At 37.2% G+C, this 18,373-nt stretch overlaps 3 protein-coding genes across 5 annotated transcripts; all 3 read right to left on the bottom strand.

Moving 5' to 3' along the window:
- LOC112507109 (FT-interacting protein 1) lies at positions 1-2,447 on the bottom strand. The gene has a single exon (XM_025111538.1). The coding sequence runs from the start codon at positions 2,445-2,447 to the stop codon at positions 72-74; it is 2,376 nt and encodes a 791-aa protein (XP_024967306.1). The 3' UTR covers positions 1-71.
- A 5,070-nt stretch (positions 2,448-7,517) lies between these two features.
- LOC112508120 (polygalacturonase inhibitor-like) lies at positions 7,518-8,507 on the bottom strand. The gene has a single exon (XM_025112900.1). The coding sequence runs from the start codon at positions 8,505-8,507 to the stop codon at positions 7,518-7,520; it is 990 nt and encodes a 329-aa protein (XP_024968668.1).
- A 73-nt stretch (positions 8,508-8,580) lies between these two features.
- LOC112507409 (protein ABHD18-like) lies at positions 8,581-18,373 on the bottom strand. Of its 3 annotated transcripts, none has more exons than XM_025111989.1 (5): positions 17,516-18,373; positions 10,425-10,509; positions 10,186-10,355; positions 9,390-9,580; positions 8,581-8,921 (listed from the first exon to the last, which is right to left on the bottom strand). In XM_025111989.1, the coding sequence occupies exons 1-5, from the start codon at positions 17,889-17,891 to the stop codon at positions 8,745-8,747; spliced, it is 999 nt and encodes a 332-aa protein (XP_024967757.1). In that variant the 5' UTR covers positions 17,892-18,373; the 3' UTR covers positions 8,581-8,744. The 3 variants fall into 3 exon arrangements, with proteins under 3 accessions (XP_024967757.1, XP_024967755.1, XP_024967756.1); XM_025111987.1 differs by having other exon boundaries at positions 9,315-9,580; positions 17,516-18,371; XM_025111988.1 differs by having other exon boundaries at positions 9,315-9,580; positions 10,186-10,337; positions 17,516-18,371.

Genomic DNA, 18,373 nt, shown 5'->3' with positions numbered 1-18,373 from the left:
TATTACAAAATGACAACAGTTTCGTGATATTACATATACCAAGCATTCTATAACTTCTCTGTAGTTCTTTCTCAAAGCATGCTATCAGCACGAGCTGGTAATCTCCTGAAGAAGTTACTGGGCACTGAAGGCATCTTGCTTCGGAACCTTGGGTGCCTTAGCAAGAACAAACCCGTGCCCAAGATAACAATTCTGAAGGGTGTCACATACAGAGCCACTGCAACAATAAGGCAGAAAACTATAAACAGACAGCTTGCTCTCGGATCTCTCCAGCTCAGTAGAGCCTGAAACCTTTCTCCTTGTGTCGCAATGTCGCCGACCACGGTTTGGATTCTTCCTGCGACACTACGAAGCCTATCATACCTCATTTTTGTTACATCCTGAGGCTTAGATGAAGGAAAAGAATCAAACTCTTCATCTAGTTCATCAGGTTGTACTGCTTCTGCCCAAGATAGTTTAGTGTCCATATGTGGAGGATGGCGAGGCCGAGATCTGAAATTCCATATTCCGATAAGGAACATGTAGAGAAAGATGGTTGGGAGAATCAACTCTGGGAAACAGACCAGTATGAAAAAGAGGACATGAACTAGGATTGAAGTGATGGGATTTTTCCAGTGGCAAACATCTCCAAGCCATTTGCTCATTGATATCACACCCGAGAAAAGGGAAACTATTCGGAAAAAGTTTGCTTTACTCCTTCTCATGCTCCACATGTGAGAGTCTACATCCAACATGTATTCGACTACTTCTTTTCGAAGTGGAGGCTCAGCTCGGCCTAGCCTCACTGCGACGATGTTCATGGCTTGATATCTCAAGCTATCTAATTGGTTTATAGTTAAAGGATGCAGGTAATGCATTTTGGGGAGTAAAGGCTGACTGTAAAGATAGATCATGTTGGCTAGAGACAAGCAAGTGAAACGAAAGGCTAATTGGAGCTCTCCTGTCTTCTTTAGTCCAGATGGTTGTAAAACAAGAAGTGGATAAGAATGTGTGTAAATTCGATCTGTTTCTAATGTTGATAATCGTATTCTTACCTTTCCGATTCTTGAATCCTTTCCTCCTCCCGCCTGTTCTGCGGCTCCCAAATGGCAGTTATCAAACACTCCCAAAGTGACAACTGTACACGGGTCGTAAACTTCCCATGTATACTGCTCGTTCCATTTTGGATTGAAGCTCTCGAGTATGGTTCTGGTTCTCACCCACTTTTGTCCGTATTTAGCCACACAATAGGCATCTGTGGTTTTCTTCCCATCCTTTGTTTTCATTCCTTGGAGTCCCTGTGCGCTTAAAATTCCTATTTCGAGGATCCCAATTGGCTTTTTCCATAGTTGACGAGCAGTGGGCCGCTGGTCACTAATGTACATAGTAGATTCATCTAGTACATGATAGCCACCTTCAAGACAAGCTCGGAGATGAATGCGAGTTGAAAACTTAAGCTCCATTCTTCGCTCTCCCTCTATTAAACCAAAACCAAACTGTTCAAGGTTGAACCACCGAGAAAGAACAGGTCGATGATCTAACCTCTTCTCGAAGACGTGGAGCGGCAGAACAATTCTGCCCACAATCTCCTCTTTTGAACTCGCTTTATTTTCAAGTGTAAGTACCAACTGTTCTTCAAAAGGCTCTGCTGCTACGAAAACCAAGTCTTCATTCCAGAGTGGATTGGTTGTTTTTGTTGGAGACTGCTTGGTCTTAAGGATCTGATTTCCAAGTTGAGCCTTTACAAAAACTTGAGGAAGTTGAGACTTGTCTTGAGCTTCGACATCATGTGCTTCTATCACATTGACCCTGAGGTACCAAAGTTTGGGTGAAACATACACCTTTGATCTTACGCTAAAAACTCCCTCCCCATGAACTGTAGCGGCATCAGAATGCCAAGCTTCAGAAAAAGCCTCGTCAGCTTGTGTTCCCATCCAAACTGCAAGCATGATCTCGCCTTTAACCTTTCTTTCTCCCCTTCGGTCCTCTAGTCTATACCATTGAGGTGCTAACGGACTATCCGGTGGGACCCTTGTAGGCACTTCATTCATGTCAAACACCACCTTCCCCAGATAATCATCTCTAGCTATCATATCTTTGTCTTTGACATAGACTTCAAGAACCGTAGACTGTATCTTTTCTTTTGAGAAAGCAAATACTTGCTTCCACTCTGCGTAAGTTCTCTTCTCAAAATGCTGTGTTTTTCCTTTATAATTCCCAAGTTTCACTTCAACGTAGGGATCACAGCTTGCTGTCAAGGGGTTGATGGGAAGATCTCTTGCCTTCACAACTCGAACATAAAGATAGTACATCTGCTCCACAAGATCATAAGTGCTCGTTACTCTGTCACTGCTTATCCACCCTCCTCCTCCCCTTACTCCTCCATGTGGCCATCTCTCACCCAGCTGTGGCTTTGTGTCCTTGATTTTGTAGTCATCTTGGTTTCCTGCAGCTGGTTTAGAACTCATCTTGTTCTTCTCCTGGAAATAACCCACCAAAGGTAGTCATTAGTTTTGACAACCGTAAACAATCTTGAAAATTTCTACTAAAGCGAAGTGTATTGAACTATGCTAAAACTCTAATACAACAAGAAGACACATAGTGTTCTAGATGAGACGTTCTGTAAAGATGAGTACCTTTTTACTGAACCTGAGCTGTAAAACCTTCTATAATTTTGAGTGGATTAGTAAGCTCTTGGTTCTTTGGCAATCTGAAGTGGAGCCGATGATTACAAATGTAGTCTGACCTCTGCTTTCTAGATGAGCCTCACAATTCCAGTTTTATGTGCATTTTCAGTTTCTTTGCTGCTCTGAAACTCTGGCATTCCATAGAAACTGAAACATTTTACGTGAACCATTTTTTGTAGTTGTTACTAGTGAATCTTTCCCTTTCTTGTTTTTGCATTGAAATCATTAAAAATGTAGTGGAAGGAGAACCTACAAAAAGGTGCTTCAGCTGTTTGCTTTCTTTAAACGCGTGACTGTAAGTTGATACCTTTCTTCGTCGTTAGTCTCCACAGAAGTTGAGAAAATGGCGGGATTTTTTCTATGATTATTGATGGAATGGAAAAGTGCTTAATGATACCAAATGATTTGAGTCAAGTAAACAGTCTGTATTTAGGCCTCATCTGAGCTGTGACGAAAATTAGCTTTTTGGACTTAATGATCAAGTGTATTTAGGCTGTGCTAGATTCTGTTTGAAAAGCCACAACAAGATTCCACACTACCCATTGTCTGTTTGGTCTTGCAAATGGTATTAAATCTGTAGAACAAATTACATCAAATGTTTTAAGAGGTGAAAAACTGGTTATGTGCAAAGAAAAGCAAAAGCAGTGGTAAGCAGAAAGGTTTGATGAAAGATGCTTTTATAGTATTCTTTCATCTTTATTCTTCTTCTTTATGCCATTGCTGATTTTAGATGTCTTTTTGTGTTGATGCAGAGATTCTTGAGATAAACTCAACTTTCACCTTTATTCTTGGCAACTGTTCTTCTCTCTCACACTTGCAAATTCAATGGAGAATATGTGCTCCACTTGTCTATATAGCAGCATCTTCACTTCCATGCTGGTATCGTTAGTTAGTGAATACTCAAAAATCAATCATATGATGATTGTAATGTTGGGTTTTGTTTCATGAAATTGATAAATAAATCAAAGGCATTGTCCTATTTTATTATGTTTATCTTATATTCTGTGTTTTAATTATTCATAATAAATAACCTTAGAATAATGTATTTCAAATGTCCTTAATTAAATATTATTTCGGGTTTAAGGTTGAACTAATATGATAATAACTAGTATATATGTATGTAGGGATTCATATAGAGATATTAAATCTATATATGGGTACAAGATGGAGATTTTGTGTACCGGACGTGACTCGCTATGAGAACACTGCATCGGATGTCATGTAAGTGTTATAAGTGTTTCTCATGTGGTCAATGTAGATACAATTCTGTAACTTGAGAACATGGAGTTTGTTGTGTGTGAGTGACGTATTTTGACATTTATTTTAATCGTTCCATAATTGGGTGACAGAATGATTGTTGGGTATTTTATATATCACATGGTAGAACTAGTATATATGGAGATAGGATTTGTCCCTCCTTTATGACGGGAGTGATGTCTCTGGACCCCTTGATAAATATATACTAAGGAAATGCATGCATCCTCGGATAATTGATATGAAATATCACGATCTGTTTTATTAGTATATTAAGGAATCAAGAAACTAGAGATTAGACATAACGAGATCACATTGACTACAATGTGATGTCGTTATGTCTCGTGTTCAATCTGGACATCAAGGACAAAAAATTAAATGTGTAAACTAAAATTGACTACAAATCGATAATTTGTTGTATCACAGATTCTTGTTTTTTGGATGGCGAAGATGTATTGCTAGATACCACTCATCATTTATAAATATAAGTACGAGATTTATATTTATTACCAACATGTTGAGAACTCATTGGGTCACACGCTTTGAACATATCTGAATAAGGAATTTCAATAATTAAAATGTTTAATTATTATATCTGGTATGTATTGATTTAATCTGATTAAATAAAAATCAGATATTATTTTATGTTGGACATAATGTAGGTTGTCAAGAGATGGTCTTAAAAAGAGAGGATGGTGTTTAGAAAGTCTTACACTCAAGTAAGGTGTAAGGATGGTCGTGGTTGTAGGTCATACATCCCATAAATATAGAATGTATGACATTTGAAACCCTGACTAGTATCACGAGAAGGCAAATGATTCAGATTGTTTGCATGGAGACATCAAGTCTTGTTTGTTGCTTAGATTCAAAGTCTCTCTAACTGTAAGATATAATTTCGAAACACCCGATTTATTCCGGTTCGTAGGGTTACGGTTTTATTTTCTGTAACCCAACAGGTATGTGATGGGCTTTATTAAATATTTGATGATCAAGCAAACAAATAAAACCTAGTTATTTGAAGATTTGTATTTGTTGTTCCAAACGCTACTTCCAAAAATATCAAAGTCAATCAACCGTAGGTTTTTATGGCATTTCAAATCCCCTCATGTTTAGTTTGTAGGATTAGATAAGATTCGAAAGGATTTAGAATTCAATTTCATTCCAATTTCATGTTTGATTTGAAGGACTCTTTGGATCTGACCATAAACATGCATTTAGAAATCCCATGGGGTTTGTTGGGATTTTAAAGGATTTGTGTGTAATAATGTTTTAGAATATGTTGAAAACATTTGTTTTATAATAATCAATTAATAAAAAGATAATTTAATTGGTTTATAATTTGTTTAAAAAAAATGGAATTCAATTTCATTCCAAATCATACAAATCGATCACACAAAAAATTTCAAATCCAAATCCTTACATGCAATTAAATCCCTCAAAACAATCCAGCAAACCAAACGCCCCTAAAAGAGTTGAGAGCATCGACAATAAAGTTTTTTGAAGAGCTTTTTGGCCACATCAGGTAGCCAAGCTGAACTAAACTAGGCCGTTTGACTATTAGAGTCGCACAATACTAGTACGGATTGGTCTTGACGAGACGAGCTTAAATTAGGAAACTCTTTACAAGCCACAATGTAATTTATATTGTTTGGGCCACTAGTCTTAATCTCATGAGTCCTATTGTAAATTTTAAACGAGAATGCTTGTAATTTTTTTTGAAGGTTTACTTGAGCTCGTATCAAGCAAGCTACGCTTTGAACTTATATGGGCTGAGGTTGATAGTGAAGGCTGTGAAGCCAAAAATGGAGCAAGCTTTGGCTAGCAACAAGCGCAACCTCTTAAGTTGAGCTTCAAGCCGAGCCAGCATTGGATTAGCTTCTAACAAATACGCCCTTATTGACGGCACTGCTGGAAATGCTCATTTATGGAAGGAGTCATTGCTCTAGCCCTCACCTTTGGGCAGATGGGCCAATTGGTTACTTCTCATAAAACATGCAAGTTGTGTTGAGTTGGCTTGGGACTATGGGTCTGACCATGCCATGCCATGCCAGCCATGGTGCTGGTTTCAAGGGGACATGTTACCTTCACTTAGGTTCTTTGCTGTTTTCTTGTGAGAGATTATTGTTGAAAATTTGAAGAAAAAGAATGCAGAATGGTTCAGCAACCTAGAGACTTTTGATCCCGTGTTTAAAGGGCGATTCCTACGCGGTTTTGGCTGGAAATTTAAGAGGTAGAGGACTTGAGGCTTTTCGTGTTCAACGGTTTGTTTGTTGGTCGGTATTTGTTAAGGTGATGTATGTTTTTTTCATTAAACCATCTATAAATTAAATTGTCTGTATTAATTAAGATAAATTGTTGTTAACAGACGACCATTTTATCCTTAAATAGTTGTTTGATGAATGTGGATACCGCAGATAAGTTTAATAACTTGAAATTACAAAGTTCGGTGTCATATTTTTATGCAAAAATGTTACTTATCGCTTCCGCAAGAAATACTGAAACTTGTATTGAAGTCGTCAAGGCATAATCACTTGGACAAATCGAGCTACAACGGAAAAAGAATGAAAAGCAATTAAACACATACATTTGAGGAGATGAAACACACAAATCTTGTGTAAATCACACAATTAGTCTTCAATCTCACGTATATTGCATTTGTTACCCTCCGTTGTTACTACTTACACATTACAAAATGTTAATAGTAGTCATATAGACATATCACATTGGAAAGTTACCAAATATACAATATTGTAACGGTAACATTGATTATGCATGAAGATCGCAATATACCAAGAACCAAAAATCTTTGAACGACATCGAACTTAACGTTCTTATTTTGATTTTATAAAATATCGAATTTTAATTTTGATTATAAACTAACCATTGATTTGTGACCAAAATAAAAAAATAAGAAACTTCACTGCTACCGGCAAAAATACATATCTGTAGTTGGGATTTGTCGGAACCGGTCATTATACCAGGGGGACGAGATGTGACCGCGACTTGAGATTGAAGACGGCAGACTCGCCAATCAGGCACACCATGATGTTGACTACATCAGATGGGGAGGTTAATTCTGACATTAAAAATGGTGCAGTTGACTTGATTTTGACATTAATTTCGGTACACATAGCAACACTCCATAAATAACATGGTAAACTCATCAATTTTGTATATAAAAAATGTATTTTTATATGTCTTTCTTATAAAAAGATTATGGTAAATCTGGTTAAAGTACATACGTCCATAAATTAAATCAATTGTCTCTAAAAATTTGTAAAATATTTTCGTCCTCCATCGCTCGATAACAAATCAGTTGCGGGCAACTTTTTTAATCATGTTTTATTAGGCGGAAGGTGAATCAAAATCACCAATTAATGTAATCAAGTATCTAAAATTCGTATCATAACCAAATGCTTATTTGTAATGTCAATTCAATGTTTGTTTACGATGGAATTTTGGAAACTTCGTGTATCAATTGACGATCATGATTTATCGTTATCAAAATAAGAATCGAGGCAAAAGTGGTTGATTAACCCACTTTAATACTACAAAAAGAAGGAAAAAAGGTCCAAAGTCTTGAAGATTTTCTTTATTTTAGTAGCATGCCGGCAATGGAGACCCACACAAGCACCGGTTATGAAAATAAGCCGTGTTATCATATTTCTGCAAATTGCCACCGGCCGGAATTTGACCACACAGTCTATTGTAACTCACGTTCCACTTCTGCAAATTCAGTCCCGTCAATGTTTCCGGCAAACTCCCATATATCCTATTATGATTCAAATCCAATGCAGACAAGCTCGCCGGAAACTGAATTATCTTCGAGAAGTTAAACTCGAACATGTTCCTTGAAAAGTCAGCTGCTTTAATGGTTTTGTTAGTCCCAAAAAACACCGTTAAGTCTCCCTGTAGACTGTTTCTGGACAAGTCTAGCCATGTGAAGTTGACTCGACCCAGTGACTTGGGTACGGTTCCGTTCAGCAGGTTATGAGACAGGTAAACGGCTGGACCTTTTCCGGTGAACGTCCCAAATGATTCCGGGATGGAGCCGGTTAATTTATTTCTGTCCAGGTGAAGAGTTTGGAGCTTTGGTAGTGTAGCCAGCTCCGGCGGGATAGCACCACTGAAATTATTGAACGACAAATCGAGCAATGTTAAGTTCTTGAGTTGGCTAAGGAAGGAAGGGATGGGACCGGAGAGATTGGTCCAGCTGACCGTAAGATTTTTGAGGCGGGTGAGTTTGGTAATTGTGAAGGGTATTTGACCGGTGAGGTTACTGAGTTTACGGAAGATTAAAGTCTCGAGAAAAGAGAGGCTGCCGAGGGCGTCAGGGATTCGGCCAGAGATGTTGCCGGAGAAGATGGTGAGGGCGGTGATCCGGTCGTTGTAGAGATCGCATTGTACATAATACCATCTACAACAGTCGGAGTCTCCGTTCCAAGAGGCCAATTGGTAGGGATTTCCGAGGGATTTCTTGATTTTGAGAAGGGTTTTTTCGTCTTTTAGGTTGCAACGTTGGGAGAGAGAAAGGGAGAGGAAGAGGGTGAGAATGGCAATAGCAATGGTGAAGAATGAGGTCTTCATTTTTGGGTGAATTTTTAACCATGGAAACCCCTTTTTATAAGTCTTATTTCCCAATAAAAATATATGAAAAATGGCGCTAAAATCAATTAAATTAAATCAAATCCACCACAGAAACATTGTGATGTCAGCATTTGTAACAAGGAGAAAGGGGAAACCAGCAGAAGATGTACAGGAGAAATTGGAAACAAATCTAGTAAATATATATGCAGATGTTTCCTCTAACCTTATGATTTATGGTCATAACGGGGACTCCTTCCACTGTAATCTGTTGAGCCCGTCGACAATGGCTCTACGGAATTCATTGTTGTGGAGAATGAAGGATGAGACGTGGCCACCCGTTACCCATCTCACTTCTGATCCAGGCCAAGCTCTTTGGACCTCCAACACCGAGTGTTTAGGGATGTATCCATCGTCCTATTAAACATCAAACCCCAAAATATCAACTCAGATAAAAACCAAAACAAACTCAGTACACCTTTTAAAAGTATCATATGCTAAATATACATATATATATATATATATATATGCATGGTTTGACTACTAATGGAAATTTCTTTGTGATCAAGCATTAAAAATGTTTTTGAGATACAAATTAAAGGGCTTGTTTTATATTGATCAATAGCCTCTCCAACAGATTCTCAAAAACGGAGATCTTTAAAGATTTTGGAGTTTTTAATCTTTTTTTTCTCCAACGGATCCTTGTTGGAGTTGAATTTAACTTTTTTTTGGAGATTTGAATTTTGCTTCTACATGTTTGGAGAAATTATAGACTTTGTTGGAGATGGTCTAAACACCGTAAGCACTTACAGTAGCAGCAACAAGAATAACAGCATTGGGGTTTTTAGGGATGGGAAAGCGTGTGACGTCTGTGAGAGACAACACCTGTCGCATACGCTCTCGGACTTCATCAAGTGTCATGGCGGCCGAAAGATCCTGTCTCAGTGCCTCCCATGCAGTCGCATGCTTCAATACCCCTTCGCAGAATGCCACAACAGCCGAGTGTGGAGACAGAAATGGGAATGTAGCAATCGGTGTAGGGTGTAAAGATCCAACCATTGCAGCATGTACTCCACCTAACCACATAAATCGAATCAAACCTTCAAAATCTTGGCAAAATATATGTAGCAGTGTCAAAAAGAACATTGGGTGTTTAGCTGAATGACTTTCTCAAAAACTGCATTTAAAAATCTAACCCTCTATGTCTAAGGTTTTATGAGAGCACGTTGTTTTGAACCCAGGTGATTGAGCTAAAAATTTAGAAGGGCATGCTCCTAATTGAAAACTCAGGACATATATCCAGAGGACCCCAAAAATATTTTACCAAACCTCATTTTTTTAATCATGTTTTGCCCTACTTTCAGTAGAAACCAAAAGTAACTTGACTTGCGTACCCTTCAAAAATAAACCAAACCAAAGTGACTCAGTAAATTCCACTCGAATGTAGGGTCTTGGGGGTGAGACGTCTGACCTCTACCCAAAAAGGTTAGAGCGGTTGTTTCCGTGAAGACCCACAGTTTAAGCAAGAGTGTAAGCAAGCAGATAAGGAATAAAGATTGAAATAGTGTTATGTTAATGGTAAAAAAGTGTGAATGTGTCAAGAAATGTTAGTTTTTGGCTGGAAAGCAAGACCAGTGAGACAAAGGTGACCAAAGTGTAGGCTTAAGAGTTAAAAAGTTACCCATGCTTAGACCACAAACCCCCATTTTCCCGTAACCTGCTTCAGAATCTAACCAATGTAGAAGACTGCGTGCTTCTTCAATGGTAGCTCTTCCTAATAACAGCAAATCACTCACACATAACAATTTTGAACCAGTCTGCAGCAATGGGCGCCTTTGTCCATAAAAAGGGCTGCATGGTTTTAAAAAGAATGAAAGATAGTACGCATGCAGCAGAATCGATCACGGGATTGGTTATTACCTCTCAAGAACCATGGTTGCTATATTTTCCTTCAAAAGTGGCCCACCAAGACGCAATCTTCGCTCAAAACTATGGTCCCCGGTACCTGAAATATAATAAATTTCACCACCGAAAAATGTCAAAAAGGCTGAAACAAGAGATCTCAACATAATAGCCACACAAGAACTGAGGTAAAAAGACATAGGACAAAGGGAATCTGGAGCACTGATTCAAAATGGGACTTCGAAAACTGGTTGCCAAGTGACATTTGAGACCCAAATTCGAAGAAGAAGAAAAAAAGCCTACAACAAATGGTCAATCAGATTAATGCTACAGAAAATGCTTCAGTTATCGAGCGCCAACATCAAAAGCAAACAGAAATATTTTGAACTGTTTATAACACAGAACTACACTCATATACTGCATTGGTGCCTAGTATTGACAAATTTTCTCAATGTGCTTTTCTAATTGGCTGTAGGTATAAGGTTGATACTAACATTTTTCAGGCCTACCTAGGGGAATTAAAGTTAATTCAACAAAGAATTAATAGGATCCTGTTACAGACATCTAACTGAGTCCAATCAAAACACAGCTAACAATTAACAAAATCATGCTAAAAGAACTCTAAATTCCTGAGAATGAACAGTTAAGTTCAAAAGGGAAAGGTAGCAATCCTAAAGGTTTGTGGTCCACAACTGACAGATTAGAAGTTCAGTCTGGCCTTGATATCGTGTAGAATACATGATTTATTCTGTAACTTATCATGCGAATATTCAGTCATTTCCAAGATCTCATTACCTCATATAGCAAAGACAGATCAGGAACAATGTTTGCTTCTCTCCATATACTAGTTATAATGATTGTTAAGATACATAAGAAATCAGCTGCAATGGGTTCTAATGCAGCCAAACTGTACTTTTTTTGCTGTGCTGGATTCTCAACACCAGTATGGAATTCTTAGTGTAATCACCACAACAAGGAGGTTTTCTTTTAACATCAAAATTATCCCACATATATCCCTCCTTCTGTTACAGGGCCATTTGGGTGTATCTTTTCTTCTTTCCTGCTATAGCTTTTGCCAGAGGTGCTTCCCTCTTTCCAAAAAAAGGATTATCCCACATATATCAGAAAACAAGCTCTTTCACTGCATTTGAAAAGGCAACTTACAACTATACGGTCATACATAAGCTCAAAGATATTGGCATAATCGACAATAATTACATTAAACAATATTGTTGAAAGTTAAGCTAGATATCATTTATGGCAGTTATGATCAGTTATGTTATTTGGCAGTTACAAAAATATTGAATCGTTGTCTTTCTTTGAAGGGGTACAACGGTTCTATTTGTTGTATATATATAGGTGTGTAACTGATGTAATTATTGTGATAATAAAATTTGTTTTCGTGTATATATATATGATCACAACTATCCTATATATCTATATATATATCTTGTGTTCTATATTGTTTTTCTGGTTATCTCCAACATAGTGGTATTAGAGCAAAGGTTTAAGATCAAAGAAAACCAAAACAAACATAGAGATTGGAAGAACGAAGAACATAGAAATCTATGTGCTATGTACTTCGAAGGGATAAACGAAGAACACAGCAGTCTCTGATTTTTTTCTATGCAGAAAACTCAAGGAAAACACTAACAGAAACTCAAACAAGAAGACACAGGTCTGTGCAGAAGATTCAAGGAGAAATCAAAACAAGATCAGAAGTTTTTTCGATGGTTACAATAAAACTCTTTGGCATCGAATTTTCCGTAAAGAACGAAGAAAAAGATGTGGAAGAGGAGGTGGTAATATTGAAGGAGGAACAAAAGCATCTAAAGATGAAACTCGAGACCCTACCGGCTACATGTGAAAATCAGATAAAAGAGAATGAGAGGCTGAAGAAACAAATTCCAGGAGATTAAGGGGCCTGGAGTAAAGAAGAAGATGATCTTTTGATGGAACATATACAAGAAAATGGTCCAAAGAACTGGAATCTCATTCTTTCCAATGGACTTCCCAAACGGACGGCAAAATCGTGTAGCCTTCAATGGTGAACAAATTTCAACCCAATCTCAAGAAAGCTATGTTTTCTGAAAAGGAAAAACGATTGGTGTTTGATTTGCAAAGTAAGTATGGGAACAATTGGGCAAAAATTGCCACTTATTTGCTTGGAAGATTTGTGTATCATGTCAAGAACGTATGATATAATCATCAAAAGAGTATAGCCCGGTTTAACAAGGGTAAAAAGAAATGTTTGAAGGTTGGTTCAAGACCAGATGAAAAGATTCTGGAAAGATATTTTAAGATTGATTGTATTGTTTGCGATAAACCTACCAGACAAAAAGAATATGGATATTTCCTTTGTGTTGATGATGAATGTGTTAAGATGGATGATGTGTGTCAATTTAACAGCAAAAATGGTCAATTTGGTGGCTGTGGACGATACTCTCCATAGCAGTTGAAAATCTATGATGATGTCAAGGTTAGAGGCTTCAAGAAAATGAAGTCTAAGTCCTAATCCATGTTGTTCATATCTAGCTTAAGGAGGAGTGTTGAAAGTCAAGCTAGATATCATTTATGGTACTTACGATCAGTTATGTTATTTGGCAGTTACAAAAATATTGAATCGTTGTCTTTCTTTGAAGGGGTACAACAGTTCTATTTGTTGTAGTATATATATAGGTGTGCAACTGATGTAATTTATATATAGGTGTGCAACTGATGTAATTACATCAGTTGCACACCTATATATATACTACAGCAAATAGAACCGTTGTACCCCTTCAAACACCAATTGTTTTTCCTTTTCAAAAAACATACCTTTCTTGAGATTGGGTTGAAATTTGTTCAACCACCAAAGGCTACACGATTTTGCCGTCCGTTTGAGAAGTCCATTGGAAAGAAGAAGATTTCATTTCTTTGGACCATTTCCTTGTATATGTTCCATTAAAAGATCATCTTCTTCTTTACTTCAGGCCCCTTTCTTAATCTTTCTTAACATCTCCTGGAATTTGTTTCTTCAGCCTCTCATTCTCTTTTATCTGATTTTCACATGTAGCTTATAGGGTTTCGAGTTTCATCTTTAGATGCTTTTGTTCCTCCTTCAATATTGTCACCTCCTCTTCCACATCATTTTCTTCCTTTTTTACGGAAAATTCGATGCCAAAGAGTTTTATTGTGACCATTGGAAAAACTTTTGATCTTGTTTACATTTCTCCTTGAATCTTCTGCACAGACTTGTGTCTTCTTGTTTGAGTTTCTGTTAGTGTTTTCCTTGAGTTTTCTGCACGGAAAAAATCATAGATTGTTGTGTACCTCGTTTATCCCTTTGAAGTCCATAACACATAGATTTCTATGTTCTTCTTCCAATCTTTCCTGTGTTTGTTTTGGTTTTCTTTGATCTTAAACCTTGCTCTGATAACACTATGTTGGAGATAACCAGCAAAACAATAAAGAACACAGGATATATATATATATATATATATATATATGGGATCGTTGTGATGATATATATATATATATAAATATATATATACACGAGAACAAATTCTATTATCACAACAAAATAATTACATCATTTACACACCTATATATATATACAGCAAATAGAACCGTTGTACCCCTTCAAAGAAAGGCAACGATTCAATATTTTTATAGCTGCCAAATAACATAAATGATCATAACTACCATAACTGATATCTAGCTTAACTTTCAACACTCCCTCTTAAGCTAGATATGAACAGCATCGATTAGGACTTTAGACTTAGGGGTTGTTCGGTTCACTTTCCATTAAGACATGTATGTATAAAGTTGTCTGTATTGATATAGTTGCCTGTATAACATAACATAAATTGTTGTTCGGTTGTTTTGCTGAATATGCAGTCTTAATGGCTGAAATGACCATTTTACCCCTGAACAAATAACATTGGTATTTTTGGCAGCAAAGAACAAAAGTTGTTAGCGGTAACTACAGAAATTACCAAATGGTCCAAAAGTGAAACTTGATGGAAGGTTCCAGAAGTTCTGATTGTTGAACTTCATGTATTATATTATCGAGGACAAGTTGAAGAGGAGGATCATCTGCAATCAAAATGGAAGTCGAAGTGCCTAATCGTAAGAAGATCAATGTAAATCCTCCAGAAATCAAAGACGAACATCAGCAGATTTTGTTTCCATTTAGTGTCCTACAATTGTTCCTTGTCACCGTCTATTCGTTCATCGTTTCGTATTGCCGCAACGATTATTCACTTGCGGTTTTCAATCTGATGGTTTTGTTAACTTTTCTACTGTCTGAATACTCGCTTCCGATGTACCATTACTCCATTGCGAAAAAAGAGAAACCTAATAGGAAAATTTGGATGAAAGTGACGATATGGTTTCTATCCACAGCTCTCATTTTGGGACATAATTTTTATGTTTTCGAGTTATCAAACAACAGTAGCTCTTGATCTGGTTGTGTTGGTCTTAAGTCTGTTTCTGTTATTTGCATGTTAAATTGCTGATATGGTTAACTACTGGCAGATTTGGCTCTCCGGCAAGGAGAATAGAGAGAGTGCAAATCTATGGAGATAGAGGGACCAGAGGAGCAAACAGGACGAAGGAAAGAATTGATATTGAGAGTATGGATAGATGGAAATGAGAGAAGCTGGGCATTTGGGGTTCTAGAAATGTGAAAGGGCAAACTTGGAATAAAGGTATGAAAAAGTGGTCGAGTCCATAGGACTCTGCTTTTCTAGCTGACTGGTTAAGCCTCAGCTGACTGAACAAGTCATAAACGAACAACAATGTATGGCTGACCGAATAAGCCATACAGGCTTAACAACCCATTAAGCCATTACCGAACAGCCCCTTAGACTTCATCTTCTTGAAGCCTCTAACCTTGACATCATCATAGATTTTCAACTGCTAGGAGAGTATCGTCCACAGCCACCAACTTGCCCATTTTTGCTGTCAAATTTACACATATCATCCATCTTAACACATTCATCATCAACACAAAAGAAACATCCAGATTCTTTTCGTGTGGTAGGTCTATCGCAGACAATACAATCAATCTTAAAATTTATTTCCGTAATCTTTTCATCTGGTCTTGAGCCAACCTTCAAACATTTTTCTTTACCCTTGTTAAACCGGGTCATACTCTTTTGATGATTATACCATAAGTTCTTGACATGATACACAGATCTTCCAGGCAAATAAATGGCAATTTTTGCCCAATCGTTCCCATACTTACTTTGCAAATCAAACACCAATTGTTTTTCCTTTTCAGAAAACACACATTTCTTGAGATTGGGTTGAAATTTGTTCAACCATCGAAGGCTACACGATTTTGCCGTCTGTTTGAGAAGTCCATTGGAAAGAAGGAGATTCCAGTTCTTTGGACCATTTTCTTGTATATGTTCCATTAAAATATCATCTTCTTCTTTACTCCAGGCCCCTTTCTTAACATCTCCTGGAATTTGTTTCTTCAGCCTCTCATTATCTTTTATCTAATTTTCACATGTAGCCTGTAGGGTTTCGAGTTTCATCTTTAGATGTTTTGTTCCTGCTTCAATATTGCCACCTCCTCTTCCACATCTTTTTCTTCCTGTTTTACGGAAAATTCGATGCCAAAGAGTTTTATTGTAGTCATCGAAAAAACTTTTGATCTTGTTTTGATTTCTCCTTCAATCTTCTGCACTAACCTGTGTCTTCTTGTTTGAGTTTTTATTACTGTAATTTTCTGCACAGAAAAAATCAGACTGTTGTGTTTTCGTTTATCCCTTTGAAGTCCATAACACATAGATTTCTATGTTCTTCTTCCGATCTTTCATGTGTTTGTTTTGGTTTTCTTTGATCTTAAACCTTGCTCTGTATTTGGACTCTTAGGTAATGAGGGTTCGAGAGTAAGGTTTCAAAAATTCAAGATTTATCCAGGATCATCATTTACAAAGCTTTTCAATAAGATGAAGTGCACCTCATTCCATATAAGGACTCTTAAAGTTCTTACTCTAAGGACTTGAAATAGCCTCCAGCTCATCTAAAGACAGTATGCTACAGACCTTTTTGAAAGAAGCATGTTTAGATGTCGGTCTTCTCACTATCCCTCTTGATTTGAATGTCAAACCATATGAATGTGAATCAACATGTTGTTTGATCCTAGAGCCCTTATCCAAAAGATTAGTCGGAAAACTCACGAGTGACCATATGCACATAAGAAGATAAATTTGGTCTTCACAACTTACACTTGCAGCCTATATATGGCAGCTTCTACAACTTATCGATTTTAAGATTTAGCTAGAGCCTTAAGCTACTAAAAGGCTACTCCAGGTCAAGGAATTCTTCTCTTAAAAAGTTCCTCCATCCCTTGTAGCTTGAAAGGTGACTCAATCTTTGAAGATAAGTTAAGAGGATATTGCCTTTATGGGTTCTTCAAAGACCCTACTTTCCAGTGAGATATATTGGGTTCATTTGGTTTAGGGTTCTTCTTTAATTTCTAAGTCTTCAGAGATATAGTATGAAGGCACAATGTCTACATATGTTTCCAACCATGGTTGGAGTTGGTTAAGGTTCATAGATTGGTTTTTCTTTTAGTTTGTTTTAGCTTTCTATATATGAACAATGTAACCCTCTCTTTCATTTACTTGTTGCAATACAATTCTCTCTCCCTCTTCTTCTCTTCTTCAATTCACTTAGAACTCTATCTTTGTCCATCTAGTTCAACAATAGCTCTCTCCCATTGAGTTACCAACAACTTATTGAAGATTATTAACCGAATTGTATTCATTTAGTATAAAATGCCTTGATGACACAACCTCATGAACATTAATTTCAGAGAGACAATCTTCCATTGATTTTGATGATAGATTAGCAGATATGTATGAAAGCCCTGACTACTAGGGTAACTATTTTAAGCAACAACCATTCAGATTAAACAAAAATGTGTGTATTTTGGAAGATTCTCAAACTATATTTCACTTAAGAGTAAACAGGTGCACTTTGAATACTTGCATCATCATACAAACAACAGAGTCATGCACTCTCACTAGTAACAAAACCACAATAAAAGTTTAAACACAATCTAGATTTAGAAAGTCAAATCCAGAATAGTAAATTTAAGTTTGTTGTTATACCTGCAAGATGAACAACACAAGCCATTTTGTGGGATGGCACAAATTTTGGGGCAAGGAAAGCAACTCTTGCAATGTGACTCTCAGGAGGTAATGCATTAATAAGCTGTTCATCACATGGAGTCTTGAAAACTCCTTCTTTCAAACAAGCACTTTTGGTTTCCCAAACTGTTCTCCAAATGGGTTGAATCAATCTTGGGGGCAAATTCTGGCCTCCAACTACTGGGAAAATCTGTTTAATCATTTTCTCTAAAAGATCAAGCTGTGTACCACCCCATCCTCTTGAAAAGAACAGTGGGCTTAGCATTGTTCTGTGCATGAAGGCACCATACACATGGTCCAAAACATAGTGAAGCATCCCAAGCTTTATAGCCACCATACTCAAAACTTGAAATCAAACCAGAAAACCCTAGACAATTTGACAAATTTTGACTGTGAATTTACTACAAATTGGATACAGACCCACAAAGCAGATCACTTTTATCGACCAAAAGATTGGATTATTAATCGATACACCTCAATCTCAAATCAAACCAAGACGATTTCAAATCCTCGCATTCACCAAAAGATTGGGTGTGTGATCAAACTACGTCAATTTGAAAGCAACCCAAATGAGAAATTAGACTGAAACCGTAAACTAGGATCTTGGTTGAATGGAATAAACGGTTTCGATGGGTTAAAGAAGGCGATAAACCCCAAATGATCAAGTGGTTGAGTAAGCGAGTAGTATTTAGCAACAATAGAAGAAATAGTTTATGACTGAATATTGGTTGGAGAAACCGATGGGAGAAAGACCAAAACTGTGGGTGGGGAGAAGGGTAGTATATGGTGACAGGGTGGATAAGGCATTTTTACAACCCA

The sequence above is a fragment of the Cynara cardunculus genome (genome assembly GCF_001531365.2).
Source record: "Cynara cardunculus var. scolymus isolate 2C chromosome LG 2, CcrdV1, whole genome shotgun sequence".
NCBI lineage: Eukaryota > Viridiplantae > Streptophyta > Magnoliopsida > Asterales > Asteraceae > Cynara > Cynara cardunculus.
This window is presented reverse-complemented; position numbering and strand designations above follow the sequence as displayed.